Genomic DNA, 20785 nt, shown 5'->3' with positions numbered 1-20785 from the left:
CATTAACTTCTATGGATTCAATTACTACCTCTATGATGATGATTTTCAAATCTATTTATGTAGTCCTAATCTTTCTTCTGGTTCTCCATTCTCTCATCCCTTACTGCTTGTCATGTATCTCAAACTAAATTTCTATTTAACATCTTAAATTCAACATGTTTAAAACTAAACAAATAAGAACCTAAATTTAGTGTCTTTTGTCCTATTTCTTCCCCCTTTCCAAATTTACCCATCACTATCAAGGGCAGGACCATCCTCCCAGTCCCCCAGGCTCATAACCCAGGCATCATCCTTGACCCCTCACTCTATCATTTTCTATATCTAATCTATTGTCAAGTACTATTAATTCTACCTTCACAATAACTGTGCAAGATATAAATTGTTCTCATAATTATTATTTTACTTTTGAACCACTCAGAAATGGTTTGATATGATTCCCTGTTCTCCTCAAATCCCCAGGGTCTATTGTCTCATTCAAGTGTTGGATAATTTTCCTTCCTTTTTTAGTATTTATTACAGATGCCTGAATTCCTTTACTAGATACAGAGGCCATACTTCCTCCTGATATTACTACTTTTCCTGTGGATGTATTGATTTATGATCAAGGTCTTCAGATGATTTTTCTTCCTAAAATCTTTATCAGTTTTTCCTCACTCTCTTATTTTCCTTATAACTCATTCCCTGACTCTCTCCCCTCTGATTGGAGTTTCCTAGAAGCTGGATTTCAAAGAGTTTCACTATCCTCCTAAACTGTGAAATAGTTCGCTAGCTTAGATTTCTGCCCCAAGTGATTTTTAGGAGTCCCAACTGTTCCCAACTGGATATTAAGCTTTTCCCTCAGATTGATTGAATCCTTTAGAGTTTCCTTCACACACAATATTCTTTCCTGATGACTTTTGTGACTCCCTCTGTTCCTTAATTCTCTGGTTGAACAATAACAGCTCAGAGCCTTCTGGCACCATCAGTTCCGAGTTATGAAGTTGCAGTATTTACAGGTTGTGGTTTTGAAGTGCTGGTGTTTCCAGGTGTTTCTAACACTTTTCAGGATTTTGCTCCAAAAGAACTGTGACCAAACTGGCTGTCAAGGTCCAAGGAAACTTCCACAGCCTTAAGCTAGGATCTTTACTGTATTGGAAAGAGGGAGGAGGAGACAGGGTCAAAGAGTGGGTTTTGATGTAATTATGCTCTGTCCTTTGGTCTGTTAGTGAAGCCTAGCTGCCTGTAGGATGGGATGAAAAGGAAAGATGCTGATGAGCTCAGGGTCAGTGAGCATCAGTAGTAGTCTTTGGAATCTTTAATCCCTCTCCAACAAAGACTTCGATCCTGCTTAAAGTAGAGCAAGATATCTGAACCATAAACTGGTCGATTCTACTTTTCTCAAGAGATATTGGACAAGAATTCTACCTGCACCCCCTAAATATTTCTACTCTAGGGGAAATCACTTTCCTGCTCACCACTCCTTAACGAAGAGGTGCCCCAGAGCTTTGACACTCTGCTTATCAAATGTTGATTATGCAAAGATCATCACAACAATAGCAAAAAAAAAATTCATTTAGTCAAGTAATAAACTGAAAGGGGTGTTATTTACTGATTTCCTAAAATAGATGAGACTACCAAACCCCTGAAAATTCCTAACAATCTTACAAGGAGAAACTTAACATGTCTGGCCCTGAGCACACATGTCATACCTTGAGCAAGGCACTTCACAGAATTAAAGAATTTAAAGTTTGAAAGAACCTCGGCATGTATTTTATTCAATTCACAGTCAAAAAAATTCCTAAGATAACATAGAATAAGCACTCAACAAAAAAAGAAAAAGAAATAAGCTCCCATATATTCTGTGCTTCAAGAACCCCAAAAAGGGGAGAACTCACCCTCCCAAGGTAGGCCATTCTATTTTGGGATAATTCTATTAGGAGATTTTCCCTGACATTGAACCTAAAATTTCTTTTTTTTTCTACTTAACACACACTGATCCTCATTTTTCCCTCTCAAGTCAAACAAAACAAGTCTTTCCTCTTCTATTTATAATCCTTAAAATACTTTTGAAGTGTTGGTACTTCCAATACCTTGCAGGCTTTTGCTTCTGAAGGACTATGGCCAAGTTGAAGCCAAGTACCATATTCTCTGACTCTTCATTTCTCTAAGCTGAAAAATGATATAGACTCACTAGCCTGGTGGCCCTCCTGTGGACACTCTGAGCTATATCAATTTTCTTTTTCAACTGAGACTCTCAAAACTAAAGCTAATACTTCATTCTGGTTTTGAGGGGGTCAGAGAATAGAGACATTATCACCTCCTTATTCCCAGGAGCTACTATGCTTTTCCTAATATGTCCAAAATTACATTTGGTTTTATGGTGACACATCACAATATAAAATCATATTGAACAGAGTCCACTTCACCTCCTAGGTCTTTTATCAACTTCATGCCTAGTCAGTCAATAATCATTTATTAAGTGTTCACTATGTTCCAGGCCCTACCCCCATGTAAGGTTGATTTTCTTTACCTAAGTGAAAAATTTTTCATTTATCCCTACTGAATTTCTTCTAATTAAATTTAGCCCATATGATGTAATATGACAAAGATCTTTTTTGTACCCTCACTGGCATTCAGTGGGTTAATTAGTCTTCTCTGCTTGTCAATTTGATGTATACGCCATCTATATCTTCATTTGAATCATTCATAAAAAATGTTAAGAGGGAAGTGTACTCCTTTAGACACCTGACAAGTTAGCATTGAATCATTAATAATAAACTACTCCTTGGATCTGTCCACAAATATACTTTACAATATACTTTAACTAAGCACAAGATCAGTGATCAAAAATAAAAAGGAAATAAGGTGAATCTGGAATGATCTATCCATAATGAGGTCATGTTGACTCTTTGTGATCACAATTTCTTTGTTAGAAAAATTCATTAATCATCTCTTCAATGATTCATTCCAAAATTATTCTAGAAATTAAAGCCTATAGTTTAGAGAATCTAAATCTAGAGTCTCTCTCTCTCTCTCTCTCTCTCACTCTCTCTCTCTGTGTGTGTGTGTGTGTGTATGTGTGTGTGTGTGTGTGTGTGTGTGTGTGTGTGTGTGTGTGTGTCCTAGTAATCAGGACATACAATTAGCCATATTCCGTGGTACCTCTCCCATTTTTCATGATCTTTCAAATATCATCTACATTGACTTAGCAATGACAGCTTACTGTTTCTTTACTGTCAAAGGAGTAGTTCATCTGGGATAAATGGTTTGAATTTCTCAAGGACAGTTAGGTGCTTTCTTATGTTCTCTTTACTTACTTTTGGCATCATCAACTCCCTGTTAGTCATTTTCAGTCTATCATTTCACTTATAAAAGGCTCTTCTCCTTGGTAGAGAAATTGGAGATGAAATAAGAATGAACCAGCACTGTCTTCAAATTCTTTTACTGTTCCATTTCCCCCAAAAAGTAGCTCCATCCCTTACTGCATCTTCCTATTTTTCCCAAAATGATTTTGGAAAAGTTCATTTTTGCTGAACATAGCTAGTTTCCCTTGTCAGTTTCAGCTCACAATTTTGAGCAAGAAGCTGAAAAGAAATTTTTATAAGCAGAGAAAAATTTCCTGCAACAACCCTGGTTTAATTTCTGGAGGAAGTCGCCTCACACAGATAGCCTTGTTTCCTCTCCCCCAAAGCCAGGTTACCATGAGCAAGAAGTATGCATGTGGACACATAATTGAGAGGAAGATGCTAAAGAAGAGACTTGACTGGGAATCAGAAGTCCTGGAGCCATCCAAGTGATGGAAAATCAAGATGTTTTTGCAGTCAAGACAATGAAGAAGCCACCTATATTCATTTCAATTAGCTGGGATACCTGCATAGGAAGCAAGATACAAATCTGATGGTGTTGAACTCTACTCTTCCATCTCCCAGAAATCATGCAAATAGTGAAATTTTCTTTTTTAATCTTCGTTTTCCCTCAACTGGAAATGTATATAAATAATTCAAAGTTTTTCTGTTCTTTAAAGTTATATTCATTATTTGTTTCATTTTTAAATTGTAAGATAGAAAAAAGATATGATTGATCTTAACTACTCTTACTCAAGTATTTCATTATCTGTGAAAGGGGAGTTGGAAGAGGGGGAAGAAGGGGTCACAAATAGCTAGCAAAATATAAAAAAGCATTTAAGAAGAGAGAGTGTGTCAAACTTACTTATTAAGTTGCCAGGATTCTATACTGGCTAAAGTTTCCCAAGCTAAATGAGAAGTTTATGAATCAGTATATTTTATAAATTTCCCAACACAAAGCAAAAACTGAATACAGGGTTTCCCCCTGGACTGAAGTACTCATTTTGTTCCAAAATTGTGCCAAAGCTGACAATACAAACATAAGAATGCAAGAATTAAAAACAGATAGTCTTTGACCTGAAGGGTAGACATAAGGGAAAGAGTATATATATGACAGCAGACAGATAGATAATCTAAGTGGATAGCTGAATGAGATGTAAAGTAGAATAGAGTGACCCAAAAGATAGAGTCTAGACTCATTCAGTTCCCAGTCAGCTCATCTGGGCCATAAGCAAGAACTCCAAATATTCAAGTTAACTTCCCCATTTTGGTGGAAAGAGTGCCCTTCACACCTAAAGGATATTTCACATGCATTTGCATCACCGCATATTGATAATCAGTCATATTTTTGTATAAAGACAAGAGACCATGCCTGTTTGAGCCAGCATTGTCCTTACTGAATATTCTTTGCATTCTAATGCCAAGTAAACCTTCCTTTTTCACCTGTTCAACGACCTCTAAGTGTCTCATTCCAGTCTCAAACTTGAACTATGAAATTCACCAGAGTTTCATATAGTCTAGCCTATAACATTTGGACATAAGAACTGATTGGTTAGGTGATCAGATATGGCACCTTATGGTAAAGACCCTTCTGGTGGCATATGGAGAGCCCCCAAAGGGACTATACAAAGGGCACCTACCAATAAGAAATTACCTCAGTGGACTTTAAAAGAGATTGGCAAGGACCTCCCCAGGAGTTAATAACCAGCCCCTCCTTGAATTTGTGATAGAGAAGCTGAAAACTGAGCCTACTCTGACATGCATCCAAGCTTTAGGGATTGCAGATTTCAAAGAGTACAAAGAAAAGATGGATCAGATCCCAAAAATAAAAATTAACTCCATAGGGAAACTCAGTCTAGGAAGGTTAAAAAGAATCTCAAGAATAAATCATGAATATATGAAGAGAAAAAATATATGAATATAAAAATAGGAGTTTTTTGAAGAGAGTAATATGTGTACACAAGGACCTCACCAGCCAACTTTGATAGATAGATAGATAGATAGATAGATAGATAGATAGATAGACAGACAGACACAGATAGACAGACATAGACATAACCTTATAAGGTAAATAAAAGAGGATAAATTTAATTTTGGCATCATCCTGTTATCAGGTATGTTATAAAGTACACTCAGCTACACCATTGTCCAGCCAAGTCATGTTACCATCTGCCTATCCTTCCTTTTCCTACTTGAACCAATATCCTTCATTACAGACTGAAACTGCTGAAACCTAGATCTCCAAAATTTATGTTCCCATGTCTCTAGAAATTGAACATTAAGCCTGATATGGGTTACTCTGATCATTTAGACAAAAACTGAACATAATGAAGCACTCATACATAATCTAGCAATTATTTAAAGGAAGGATACTTCATCATAGAATAGTTAGGTGGGAGGACAATGAAAATATCCTCTACAGGGCTGTGACTCCTGAGACATGAAGTTACTAAGGAAGCAACTAACCAACAGCCTATAGGAGGGTCAGTAAAACTATTACCATGACAACAGTACCAGGGCAATAAGGATCCATTAGCCCCATGTTAGCCTAAGACATCCCTAAAGCCTCTAAAGGACTTCCAGACAAGTGAACATCAAGCTACTATGACATCACAGGACCCCCCCCCACACACACACACAGGGTCTATCATGGCAACCCAGTTTCTAAATGAAGCTTTTGTTAAGTCAAACTACCAAAAGAAGAGCATCACAAACTCTTAGAAAAAGTACCTATATAGGTATTTGGAAATTTCTATGCCACTGTGGGTAGGGTCAAATGGAAACCTTTAGTTAAATAAGCTACCCAATGTAGTTAATACCAAACAAAATCAGATCTTAGGAGATATGAAAGTTCTTTCCTATCCATTAATTCCAGTAGCTTCCCATGTCCTGTGGGTGAAAATATAAATGCCTCTGTTTAGGTTTTAAAGCCCTATATAATAGTCCCCACCTAATATTTATAGGATCATTGAATATTATCAGTCTACACTCTTAGTTTCAAGTCAAATTGGCCTTTGTTCCTTAAACATACTTCATTTCCTTTTTCTGGGCCTCAGGGTAACTCTAGGCTCTTGGATTAGCAGCTGCTAAAGTTCAGTTGTGATTATTTCTCTTGGTGATATTTGCCCTTCATTCTCAAAGAAGACCTAGACATCAGGGAGATGATGCCATGACATGCATGTGAATTGGATTTGAATGAGGGGGAATGTTGAGCTAAGTCACAAAACTCTCTCCTCCAGAGTCACCTGGATTCAGTGGCCAGATATGAATCACTACTGGAAATATCCCTGGATGTGAGGCAATCAGGGCTAAGTGACATGCCCAAGGTCACACAGCTAGTAAGTGTCAGAGGTTGGATTTGAATTCAAGTCCTCCAGACTTCAGGGCCGGCCTCCATCCACTATATCATTTAGCTGCTCAATTATTGCTCTTAAGAAGCCATTGGTAAAACAGAAAAACAGCATTCCTCAGAAGTCAGGTCTTCATAGCCACAGAACTGGAACTTTATTCCACACCCTTCTGCCTTCCTACTTGTTTGCATAATATCTCCTCTATCAGAATGTGAGCCCCTGGAGGACAAGGACTAGTTTCCTTTCTTCACTTCCCCAATCATTCATTAGTACAAGTGACTGGTACATAATAAACACTTAATGCTTGTTGACTTAACTTGATTTGATCTCCATTAGATTTCGAGCTCTTTGTGAGCAATTTTATATACAAATTATTTGCTAAGCACTAGAGTCACAAATTAAAAATGATAGTCCTAGACTCAAGAAGCTCACCTTTTAATGGAGGAGATAATACATTTGAAATTCAATTGCAACAAAGATGGAAAATGTTCACATCCCTAAGGTACAGTGGCAAAGTAGACAAACATTTTTTTCTTAATGTCATATATTCATTTTAAAAATTATATCAGTTTCTGATGTTGAACTATTTGATGGTGCTAAGACTTTAGTGGGAAGATTTTCCTTTTTGTGCCTTCAGTAGTTGTGGCTATAACACCTGTAGGAGCAGTCATCAGGCTGCAGCTCCACAAGGATTGCTTCTCTGGACCATGACTGAGTACACTGAATGAGAAATAATACTATACCCAAGGATTAAGGGTTCAAGGTCCTCGGCTGTATCTATTAGGGTATAAGGAGAGATGGTGCCATCTACTTTTTAATAGAAGCTGGCTAGTAATTCTTGCTGGTAGTACATGGAAAGTAGACTTAGATCAGAAGTCAGACTTGTGGGTTTGGAGGCACTACTTCTCCAAAGAATTTGGAACTCAGAGATCTAGCTGGATAGAGGGGTCAAACGAGGGATTGTTGAAGATGGGAAAGACATGGGCATATGTGTAGATAGTAGGAAAGGAAATAGATGTAGAATCAAAAATTAGAAAGGTGGGGTGATTAGAGGGATTAATCTGTTGATTAAGACAGGACCCAATGGGGATCACTTCTGCAAATAGAGGAGTCTGCTTTGGTAAGGAGAAGGACACCTCTTCATGTGAATTAGGATGAAGGAGAAAATTGTGACAGAAAGTTATCTAGGTGATATGAGATAGAGGATAAAATGGAACTCTCAACAAATGGTCTCAATTTCTTCAGTAAAATAGTCAAGATTCTCAGTTAATAGGGTGAGAGTGAGGGAGCCATGTGAGGTTTGAGGAGTAGTGAAAAAGTTTCAAAGAACCACTGTGGTGAGTGAGTTAGTGAGTTAATTAGGAAACTGGAGAGGATTGCCTTTTCCATCACACCTCCCTTTAAGATTGCACTACATGCAAATCATAGTTCATAACGTGCTGCAGCTTTACAACTAACAAGTGTCTCTCTATTATCCTTTGAGTTATTCACATTTTGATTGCAATATTCCGTAGCAGATAGCATTAATGTTAAAAGGATGGGTCTTGGAAGACTTCAGAGAGAAGCTTATTATCTTTAGATGTATTGTGCAATTTCCTCTGCTGCAATTCAACCTACTCTCCTCCTCATGTTCAATTATTGATCCAAGTCCTTTTCCATCTGAAATAGGTATTCATGAAAAAAAATGTGCTGATGGACCAATCTACAGATTGTTCATCCAGATTTATCATGGCCAATGAGCATTTTTCAGCTACTGGGTTTTTCTTTTGTGGATGGTCAGGTCAAAAACATTTTTGATTAGAAGTTGCAGTTAAGATGCTTTGCAATCCTACAGAGATTGGTGCAAATCATCACCGAGTGTCTCTATAAACAGGTGTCACTGCCTCTTTCATTTGATCTTTATACTGTAAATCATAACAGTAGTAAACACCTTTGGTTATTGTATACTGTTTTATTTCAATCTTAATATTATTAACACTGAACAACAACAACAAAGAGTTGTTTTTTCTTTCACATCTATAAAATAGGTGAACCTTAAGTCTTTTTTTCTTCACTTCCAGTATGACTCCCTTTAGCTCACCACTTTTAGAAAATTCACAGTTCCACATATTTTTAAGCAAAATAATGCCTGCTAATTCAATTAAAATGTAATTGATCATTTTTCATTTTATTTCACTTGTAGAACAATACCATACAGAATCCAATAATGGTTAGTTGCCAGTATACTTACTTATATCATTTTTTGACTATAATTTTTTTTGTTTTTGTTTTTTAAATTCATCAAATGTAAAAATATATATGAGAGGGGGCGGCTAGGTGGCACAGTGGATAAAGCCTAGCCTTGGAGTCAGGAGTACCTGGGTTCAAATCCGGCCTCAGACACTTAATAATTACCTAGCTGTGTGGCCTTGGGCAAGCCACTTAACCCCATCTGCCTTGCAAAAACCTAAAAAACAAAACAAAAAATATATATATATATATATATATGAAAATGACTTAATCATGTATTAAAAATATCCTTGATGAAAATGTAAGAAAGAGTCAGGTTTTGCAAATGGCTTTCTTCAGCAGACTGTATCTTTAAAGTCTGATAATTGCCTGAAAGATTAAGTGAATAGAATATCAATTATGGAGATATACTAGTGGAAGCATCCTTCATACTCATACTTAGAGCACCCAAGTTTTCCAGGAATAAGTCCAAATGTGAATTCAAGAATTAAATCATGCATGACATATTATGTCCCATAATTTAAGCTCTACTGATCTTGGTAATGTTTTGCTTTGTAGTTACCTAAAAAAAAAGTTCTTGATCACTTTTGAAAATGATTTCCATACAATCCCTTCAACTTTATTCATTGTCCTTTATAATGTTAGTCTTTTATACTTCCCTTATTTGAGGACACACTTCTTTTATTTAATCAAATTTAATGTGTAATGTTGGAAAGAAAATTTTTCAGAACTAACCAGTTGTTACTACATTTTTCATTACTAAAAATCTGGTCTTTGCTTTGCAACTGGGTTTTTTTCCTACTATTCCAAAATCTACTATCTCATAGAAAACTGCAGAATATGATATCTAAACTGTAGTCCTAGAAAAAGAGCAGTCACTTTCAGATCCCACAGACATTCTAAAAATACTTTTCATATTTAAAGAAGCTTCACATGGACATATTTTTGCAAAAAAATGGACAAATTAAAGTCGAATTAATTGGAAAAAATGATTAATTGATTAATTAAAAATAATTGCCAAATTAAAATAAAAATGCTATTAATACTTTCTTGAATCAGAGGAGGAAATCAAATGGAGGAACTATCAGTTTTCTGGTCTCCCAATAATCTGGATCTGATCCTTGAGAAATGAATCATTAAATTCATTTTCCTCATCTGAATTCCATATTGGTGGTGGTTACTGCCAATAGCTCTTAGCTTTGTAAAAAGCATTTTAGAACTGATAGTAGATTTAGATATTGCACAGTACATTTAGATTTGTAGGTCTTCTCTAAAATGTTTCTCATACAAAGATATCAATCTGTGGAATGGTCTTTTTTGTTCTCTCCAAATAATTTCAATAAAAAGTTTAAAATAAGATGATCAAATTCAACCAGTTAGTAGCTAACAACACACCTGACCCAACATCATTTATGGGCTTGAGCCCAAGCTCATCTAGATTACCTGTTTTATAACTCAAATATGATTCAAATGCCTTCTTCAAGAAATAAAATATTCCTCTGAAATACAAAAGTTACCTCACCACACACACAACAAGACAGCTAGATGATGCAATGGATAGAGTATGGTGTATGGAGTCAAGAAGACCTGAGTTCAAAGCTAAGTTCAAAGCTAAGCTTTCTATGTGACCTTGAGCAAGTCACTTAACCACTGTCTATTTCAATTTTGTCTTTCTATCACCAGTGCCTACCACTGGGACTGGCATGTAGTAGGCATTTAACAAGTACTTTTTGGATGACATTGTCAGCAATCATATGCTATAGAGAGTTCATGAAGGAGGAGAATTAAGAAAAGGTCATTGGATAAGACAATTAAGAGATCATTGGTTTAGAAATATAAAGAAGAAAAATGAAACTGAATATTGTAAAATTATAATGATCAAGATTGGTCCCACAGAAGAGCTGAAAAATTGTACCTCCCTCATATGCCACACTATTTGGTTAATGTGCTTGTTATATTTGCTGAATTTTTTTCTTTCTTTTCTAATCTTGCTTATAAGGAATGATTCACTGAGGAAACAGGAATTGGGAGAAATATATTCAGGAGTAATATTGTAAAAAATAATCAATAAAATAAGATATTCTTTCAAAAACATTTAAAATTAAATTTTTAATAATCTTAAAGACATTCCACATTCGAGTCACATGGACTACTCTATCTTACTTGACCTCTAGTGGCTTTATACCTTTGGTCATTCTGGTATAGTATCCATAGCCAGAATGGACCCTGCCAATTCTGTATCTCTTAAAGTCCCTGGTTCATTCAAAGTCCCCTCAAATGCCCCTTCTGCCCTAGAACACATCCTCATCCCCAAAGTGATCGTAATGCCTTTCTCCTCGTATTTATCAGCCTAGCTCTCTCTTTTGTACCTCTCTCATGCTTCTTTTTAACACAGTTATCTGTGTATTTCTTCCCCATTAAATTAGAAGCTCCTTTATAATATTGTCATAGCTTGGTAAATCCATCACCTAATAGGGAAATAAACTATTTCTGTCAATTTAAGTTTCAAAAAGGAAGTCCTTTCAGATTTACCAGGGTATCAAAAAATTATTTTACTAATCTCCCTAAAATATAACAACATTTCTACTGTTATTTCCTTAACCAAAAGTCAGCCTGGGAGGTAATTAATAAATTCAATCAAATCAAAAACATTTAGGAGCCAGTATGTCAGGACTGCTAGAACTGGGAATATAGACAAAAATGAAGAAACAAACCCTACTCTGAAAGTGTTAATATTCTATCATGGGAGATAACATAAACATATATAAGTATATAGAGAATAAATGGAAAATCAATATGATGTAGTTAAGTATAAAGTAGCTGGAGGATCATGAAAGATTTGTGTAGAAAGTGGAGCTTGAGGTGAAGATGAAGTGAAAATGTATTCCTAACATAAGAAATGACCAGTAACAAGATGTGGATATGGGAAATGCATATAGTATCAAGGAACAACAGTAAGAACAATTTGGCTGGAGAACGGGATGTAGGAAGGTGAGTAATGCCTAATGAGGCCAGACAAATATTTTGGGATTAGGTTGTAAAGAGATTTAAAGTCAGAGGACTTGATCCTAGAAGTACTGGAAAACCACTGCAGTTTTAGGTAGAGGAGCGAGCGACACATAGTCACTTTTATGCTTAAGGAGAATTACCTTGACAGTTGTATAATGAATGGATTCTAGAGGGAAAAGTGAGACAGGGAGACAAATGAGAAGACTACTTCAGTAATCTAGGATTGAGGTGATAAGAGCATCAACTAGGGTCAGCAATGTCAGTTGTGAGAAAGGTGAGTGATATTCTGAATGTAAAAATGACAAAATTTACTAAGTGACTGGACATGTAAGTTGAGAAAAAAATGAAGAGTCAATGTTACTTGCTCCCTTACCACACACACACACACACACACACACACACACACACACACACACACACACACATATATATATTCCATTAGGATTAAAAATGAAAAATGAGAGGATACTCAACAATTGAGAATGGCTAAACAAATTAAGGTATATGAATGTGATGGAGTACTATTGTTCTAAAAGAAATCATGAATGGGATTACTCCAGAGAAGCTTAGAAAGACTTTCATAAACTGATGCTGAGTGAAGTAAGCATAATCTTTGTATGATTATCAATTATGATGGACTTAGTTCATCTCAGCAATTCAATGATCAGGGACAATTCTAAAAGACATGTGATGGAAAATGAGAGAGAAAAAAACTATGGAGTCTGAATGCAGACCAATGCACAATAATCTTCATTTTTTAAAACTTGTTTTTTTTCTTTTTCTCATGTTTTTTTCCCTTTTAGTTCTGATTCTTCTTTCACAGTATTACTAATATAGAAACAGTATTGTACATGTATAACCTATTTCAGATAACTCTTTGTAAAGGGGAAGGGGGAGGTAAAGAAGGGAGGTAAAAAAATGTGGGACCCAAAAGCTTACAAAAAGATTAATGTTGAAAATTATTTTTGTCTGTAATTGAAAAAAATAAAACATTCAAAAAAGAAAAAACACATGAAATCTTACAGCCATACAAATTAAAATTATTGAACAATAAATTGGTATTTTAGGTTGGTCAAAAGGTGATCTTAGTAATAATCATAAAATAACTCAATATTGATATAGAACTTCAAAGTTCACAGTGCTTTCCTTACAATAACCCTATAAGGTAGATAGTTCAAGTATTACTAATCCCATTTTATAGATGAGAAAACTGAGACAAGAGAGGTTCGTTCAGGGCATAGGTGGCACAAGTCAGGTGCCTCCCATTCTTCCAAATACCTGCAAGGTTTTCCAATAATTTTATTATTACATAAAGGAATCATTCATTCATTCAGCACCCGTTTATTTAGAACTTGCTATATGTAAGGCATTGTATTGAGTTCAAAAGACAGAAAAGAAAAAAAGGGCAACAATACATTTCCCTGGTGAACTTATATTCTACTAGTATCAACTTCCTAACAAAGCAGCTAATTTGTCCATGGACTCACAGATAAATGTCCTAGGTGGTAATCTTCTCCCAGGTACCAATGTTCTTAACTCCAATTCCAGCATTCTATTTACTAAGTTAGGCTGCCTAAAAAATGCTTAGGTGACTATAAGATAATGCTTGTAAAGTGTGAGTACAAAATCAGAGCTAAATAAATGTTGGTTATCTTATGAAGATGAAAACGATGAAGTTTGTCCTTCATTCTTGAAGAAGCCGACCATGACATCAAGGTGATGCCATGACAAGCACATGAATTGGATTTGAATGAGGGTAAGCTATACTAAGTCATAAACCTCATTTTTTCCTCCAGAGCCATATGGGACCAGTGGCCAGATAAGAATCAGGATGCCTGGAGATGGCCCTGGATCTGAAACAATCAGGGTTAAGTGACTTGTCCAAGGTCACACAACTAGTAATACTGGATTTGAACTCCCCTCCTCCAGGCTCAAAGATAGTGCTCCACCTAGCTGCCCAGCTTATAGAATACATCTTATGGAATGAATGTTCAGAATAAACACATCTCAGGACACAGGATAGAAAATTTCTTCTTACCATCATTAGTTTTAGAGTACATTTCACCTTAGGTTCTAATATAAGGCATCAAAATACATACATATACATCCATGAAATGCTGACAATTCATAAATTGTTCTGGTAACAAATCAGAAGATCCCAGGCCCACCTTATATTCTGTTGGAAAAACATCCTGCCAGGTGTATTCTGGAAAGTTCAAGCAGAATCTCCTTAATCTTTTCCTTCTTCCAAAACACAAAAAAAAAATCTTTGTGGGGTTAGGATGAAGGCAGAGGGTGGACTTGTCATTTTTCCCTTCACACATTCTATCCTTTATCTATCTCCCCCTTCTCTCTGATAACACAGTGAATAAATACCCTAATTCAGAGCCTCGTCAGTAGAAGAGAACTGGTAAATCTGCCTGGCTCAATTCATTCCCCACTCCTGTCATGCTCCATTCAGCTGCCAATATGATTTTCCTGAAATCCAGGATCTGACTATATCACTCCCCTACTTAATAGGAGCACCCAGTGGCTCCCCAAATAATAAAATATCTCTTTGTCTTTTAAGTCCTTCATATATTGGTTTCTCCCTGTCTTCTTACATTTTACTCCCTTCCACACTGACCTACTTGGTGTTTCTTGCACGGAGCACTTCCTTTCCTACTGAGGCATATTCATTGTCAGTCCCCAGCCCTGAAATTCTCCTCCTCCTCACTTTGACCTCCTGGCTTCCTCCAAGGCTCAGTTAAAATCCTACCTCCTGTTAAAAAGACTTTCCCTTTCTTCTGAACCCCTTTCCTCTGAGATTATTTTCTATTTATTTTGCATGTAATCGTCGTTTGCATGTTGAAAGTTCCATATATGTTGGCTCTTCCATTCCTCCCTTCCCGTTAGAATGTGAGTTCGTTGAGGTCAGGGACGTGTCTTTTCGTTCTGTGTATATCCCCAAAGCTTTGAGTATTGTCAATGTTTCATGGCTGCTTCATTCATTCATTCATTCATTCACACTCTATTGAGACAGTTCCTACTTGAGGGCAGGATTGTTTTTGCCTTTCTTTGTACCCCGGGGTCTGGCACAAAGTAAAGTGATTAATAAATATGGACCGACTGGGGGGGATGGATGGTCCAGGATTGGACTCCTCTGCAGCAGGGCCAATCCCCAGGAGGAAATGGGCAGTTCTGGAAGAGAGGGAAAGGAAGGGTGATGGGGAGGGGGTGGCGGCAGGCCCAGTGTCCTCGAAGCGGCTGCCCTGCGCCCCCGGGGTGCCCACCCCGGGCGAACTGCTCCGTCCTCCCCCGGCCGGGCCCTCATCACCTGCGGGTCCCGGGGCCCCAGGAAGCGGATCTTCTTGTTGCTGCGGCCGATGTTCTGCACCGTTATCTCGGTGCTGTAGACCTTGCCGACCTGCACGTTGGCGAAGAGCACTCGGGGCGGGCAAATCCGCAACGACAGCACCGTTTTCTCCATGGCTCTGAGGAGCCAGCGGAGGGGAGGGGACGGCAGGCGGGCGCGGAGCCCGCACAGCGGCCGAGGGGCGGCAGTCCTCTCCGGCCGGGAGTCTGGGACCGCGCCTTGCCAACCGGCCCGGTCCTGGCGCAACGTTCCTGCGCAAGCTCTCCGTGGAACCAGGACGTTTGGCCCGAGCCTCCATCTCTGAGAAGGAGGATGGAGACTCAAGAAAATGCGCCTCAGAGCCCCTGATGGGCCGGCGTTTAGCATCCCCTGGAAAGTGGCGAGACAGGACCGGGAGAGCGAGGATGGGGCGAGTCTAACGGGGTCGCCCACGGCCACCTTTTATCTCGCATTTCTAATCCTTGGAAGCGTTCAAGTTGATGTGTGGGTTTATGTATAGTTGGGGTTTTTTTTAATGTTATTGTTCAATTAAACATTTATTTTCACTCCCAATTCCCCTCCAAACTCACACCATTTAAAATTTTTTTTAGTTGTGTGGGAAAGGTAGAAGAGAAACTCTTGTAACAACTGTGCTTAGCATTTATTTCGTTTGACTATGCCTATGAGTTGTTTGGGCTTTATTTTGTTAGGTTTGGGGGTTTTTTGTTGTGTTTTTTTTTATTTGCGAGGCAAACGGGTTTAAGCGGCTTGCCCAAGGCCACACAGCTAGGTAATTATTAAGTGTCTGACATCGGATTTGAACCCAGGTACTCCTGACTCCAGGGCCGGCGCTCTATTCACTACGCCACCGAGCTGCCCCTGTTAGGTTTTTTTTTTAACCAGTTTCTGGAAGGAATCATTGGGAATGTGCTGGAAATTTATATTACAAATGCCTTCTACTCCTTAATAAGCTTTGCTTCAAAATTCCAACTTCCTTGAACCCTAGGATTAAAGTTGATCAAACCTAGGGTCTTATGATTTGTGGAAGGCCCCAGGATGTTGTTGTTTAACTTTTGGAAAGTCCCAGTCGAGATAACTGGAGTTGATGGTCTGTGAAAGGCCTATTGACAAAGTGGTTATTGGATTGATGGACTTGTCCTTCAATCAGTCATAGAGTTTCCCCCACTTTTAGTGTTAACTAATCATGAAATTGTACTGCCTCATTCTATTTTTAGTGTACTCTCAAGCCATAGAAATAAATACTGGCCATCCTCTAACAGTAAGGGTCCTTGAATGTAAAGATTAGATTAAATTAATTAAGGATGCCTGGATTCAGTAATAAACTGATTACTCATGCTTGAAGCTCTTGGTGATTTTTGTTGCAGACTGGAATTTTCTGACCCATGGTGACTTGCCAAAGATGACAAAGGTAATAAGTAGTCAAGCTGGGATTTGAATCCTAGTCCTCTGACTCCTCAACTATCTCTGGTGCTCTGCTGATACCATAGTGCATAGAGTGCTGGGCCTGGAGTCAGGAACTTGAATCTTCCTGAGTTAAAATCCAGGCTCATACACTCATTAGCTGTGTGATCCTGGGAAAGACATATCATCATGTTTGCTTCAGTATCTTTATCTGTAAAATGAACTGAAGAAGGAAATGGCAAACCCCAAATGGGGGGCGGCTAGGTGGCACAGTGAATAGAGCACTGGCTCTGGAGTCAGGAGTACCTGAGTTCAAATCCAGCCTCAGACATTTAATAATTACCTAGCTGTGTGGCCTGGGGCAAGCCACTTAACATTTGCCTTACAAAAACCTAAAAAAAAAAACCCAAATGGATCATAAAGTCACACATGACTAAAAAGACTGAACAATGACCTTTGAATTCAAACATGACACCTTTTATTTATACTATGTTAGCTTAACCCTTTTAAGGTTAGATTCACAGCTTTGTATTCATGGTCTAGTTATGTCACTATTCCTATCTAAATATCTAAATCTAAATCTAAAACTCCTATTTAAAATACCTCCAAAGAAAGGCAGAATATCCCAAAGTTTGTTTATTCTTTGAATTTACAATATGTCATGCTAAATCAAAATCTTTTGGCACAGACAGCAAATTTATTTAGGTTTGGAAATGTAACTTCTCTGCATCTACCTGACTTCTCCTTGTCAGTCTCCTTAGCTAAATTTTCATCCAACTCAAGATCCCTAATTCTGAGTATCTTGGCTCTATCTTGGGGCCCCTTCTTTTCATCTTCTAGACTTTCTTGATTGGTGATCTCATCATCTCCTATAGATTCAATTACTATCTCTAAGTCAATAATTCTCAAATCTTCCTATTCAATCTTAGTCCAGTGTCATATTTTTTTATCGACCTATTAGAAATTAGAAATATCAAATTGGATCTTAAACTCAATAATGTACAAAACTGAACTCATTATCTTTCCCAAAAATCCCTACACCTTTTTCAAACTTCCCTGTTATGGATCAAGAGCACCAGCATTCTCCCAGTTCTGCATACTCCACACTACATATACACATACCAGGTATGATCATTCTCTTTCAACCTCCATATCCAACATGTTAAGTGTGATTGTTTCCTCTTTCCTAAAATTTTTAGTCATGCCCCCTGATGCAATGTAATCACCTTGGTGCAGGCCTTCATCACTTCACATTGGGACTGTTGGCAGTAATCTACTAGTTGGCATATATATATGACATATATTCTCACCAGTCTAGTTCAGCCACTATTCAACGGCCAAAGCAATAGTCCTAAAGGGTCTGTTTAGCAGGGTTACGATTTCTAACTGACATCATCTCCACGTGGTCATAAAAGGTTCTACCTTTATAGTGGAGGTGCCCTTTAGACATGATGGATCCCTGAGGAGCTTATAAATCCTACCCTGTCTTGCTGAACAAACACATTTTCATATGGAGATAAAGGGGCTTGCATCTAATGGGGTTAGTGATACTATACAGCCATCAGTATATTAGGACTAAATAAACTTACTTTTAACTATCCAATAACCTATGAGTATTCCCTTTCATTCCAAATATGAAATCTGAGTTAGGTTTCCCAATGAAATATGAGATTTAGAATTTGGTGTCATTGTTGGCTTTCTCTGAAGATGTTGGTCTAATTTGATATTATAGCTCAAAAAGTCTACAGAATGCCTTTAATTATCATGAAAGTTATGGAAATGAAATAAAAACCATTATCTCAATCCATATAAAATCAGGTGCATGGGCATCTGAAACCTTCACATAATCCTGCATTGATCATTATTGGAACTCAAAAAAAAAAACTTAATAGAGCCAGGAAAGGACAAATAAAGTAATTAAGAGGTTGAAACACATCTCAGAAAATGTTGACTGAGGGAGAAGTTTATAAACAGGTACAGTACCTGGAAGCACTTCATAATTTCCACAGTAGGAACCCTGAAAAGGTTAACTCAAGTTCTATGAGTCTTCATATATTCAAAACCACTGTCCCCATCAATGTGCTTATTTTTTCCAGCAAACCAGAGAATGGAATTAGTTCAAAAGTATTTAATAAAATAAAAAACTAAGAAAACCAACCATAAATTTTTTTAAATTCATCTGTAAGAAAAAGCTATCAACAATTTCCATATATAATAATGAAAAAGAAATAAGAGGAAGCAAGGCTTTCCTAGTAGCAGATCTCAAACTGTACTATAAAGCAGTAATCACCAAACCAATTCAGTACTTGATAAAAATTAGAAAAGATGACCAATGAAACATCAGGTAAAAAAGAGCCAGAGTAATTAAATATAATGTAATAATGTTTATTAACCCAAGAGCTCCAACTACTATGATAAGGACTTAGTGAGTAACAAGAACAATATGATGGAAAAAAGCTAAACAGCATTCTAAAAAGAAATTAGCAGATAACCACATCACACCATATTCTGAAAAAAAAATACAAATTAATACATTACTTAGATTCAGAAATTTGAGTTGCCCCATTGATTTTCTACCCTACTAGTTATGTGAATAGCTTATCTCTTTTTTCCCCTGGACATCTACTTTCTAGTTCTTCTTCTAAGAATAATGAATATCACTTCCTGTGGAAAAAATATGTTAATGGTTACCTTATTGTTTCACTCAAAATATTTGTTGATTTCCCAAAACATGACTTCACCAGCTACCAACCTTCCCTGTGAGTTGTTTCCTTCATTAAATTTTAAGCTCCTAGGTGCTGCTAGGTGGTGCAGTGAATAAAGCACCAGCCCCGGAGTCAGGAGTACCTGAGTTCAAATCCGACCTCAGACACTTAGCAATTATCTAGCTGTGTGGTCTTGGGCAAGCCACTTAACCCCATTTGCCTTGCAAAATCCTAAAAAAAAAAAAACTTTAATGAATGTAATGATGAATCATGATTCCAGAAGAATGAATAAACAAACATATATGGTTGCTTAATTGTCCTTTATTCTCAGAGAAGACCAAAATGACATTACTGTGCTGAGGTCAAGATACAATGTCTTCAACTATGGCTGATCAGCCAATACAAGCTCAGAAAGTTCTACACTAGGTCAGGCACAAATAGTCTATATGAATATTTGGAGTAGAGATGTCTCTAAATAAGTGCACTTCACTTTTTTTTTGAGCTACTGTAGCTCTGCTTCACTTTTTTGATGCAAGTACACAATGTGGGAAGATCCTGTGCCAGTGTCTCCCATGTCACTCAATGGATTTCGAAGTTCTTCAGAGAGACCTTGAGAATTGCCCTCATATGACTTCTGACAAACATGTAAGTTCTTGCCTTGTGTGAATTTTTCAAAATTAGTCTTTTAGACAAATATTCAGTTGGCATTCAAATATGATCAGCCCATCAACCTTGTATTCTCTGCAGTAGAGTTTGAATGATTGACATTTAGCTTGAGAAAGGATCTCAGAGTCCAGTATCTTATCTTGCTAGAAGATCTTCAGAATCTTCCTAAGACAATTCAAATGAAAATGATTCAGTTTCCTGGCATGTGCTGGTATACTATTCAGGTTTCATAAGCATACAACAATGAGGATATTACAATGATTCTATAGACTTTCAGTTTGGTAGGCAGCCTAATACCTCTTCTCTCCCACACTTTCCTTTGGAGTCTTCCAAGCATTGGGCTAGCTACTATAAATGGTAATGCATGCATCAACCACATTATTTATGTGTACATCCCTGGAAAGTATTCTGCCAAGGTCAGTGAATTTATTCACAGAATTCAAAATTTTTCTATTTGTCATAGCCAATTGTTCCATGTATAAATGCTACAGTTTTGGCTGATGGAGAACCTGTTTCCTTGATGTTAATCATCAGACTCAAATTAGCACAAGCAGCTGAGAATGAATCCAAGTTGCATCTCAACCTCAGAGGTTCCACTGAGTACACAATTATCTTAGAACAAAAGATCACAAAACTCTTCCTCTACTTTAGTCTTGGCTTGTTTTCATTTAAAGTTAAGTAATTTACCATCAATATGGTTGGTAGCTGACTTTGATGCCATTTTTCTTCTTTGAAAGTGTTTTTCTT

The 20785-nt window shown here is 37.3% G+C and overlaps 1 protein-coding gene across 1 annotated transcript in view; it reads right to left on the bottom strand.

The window, feature by feature from the left end:
- CFAP47 (cilia and flagella associated protein 47) overlaps window positions 1-15478 on the bottom strand; it is a 931170-nt gene extending 915692 nt beyond the window's left edge. The window contains exon 1 of the mRNA XM_074210630.1: window positions 15228-15478. Within this exon, the coding sequence (XP_074066731.1) occupies window positions 15228-15380 (153 nt within the window). The 5' untranslated portion in view covers window positions 15381-15478. The remainder of the gene's footprint in view (window positions 1-15227) is intronic.
- Window positions 15479-20785: the final 5307 nt, after the last annotated feature.

This window comes from Macrotis lagotis, chromosome 1, assembly GCF_037893015.1.
Source record: "Macrotis lagotis isolate mMagLag1 chromosome 1, bilby.v1.9.chrom.fasta, whole genome shotgun sequence".
In the NCBI taxonomy this organism is placed as follows: domain Eukaryota; kingdom Metazoa; phylum Chordata; class Mammalia; order Peramelemorphia; family Peramelidae; genus Macrotis; species Macrotis lagotis.
The sequence above is the reverse complement of the archived record's forward strand: the minus strand, read 5'-3'. Positions and strand labels throughout refer to the sequence as shown.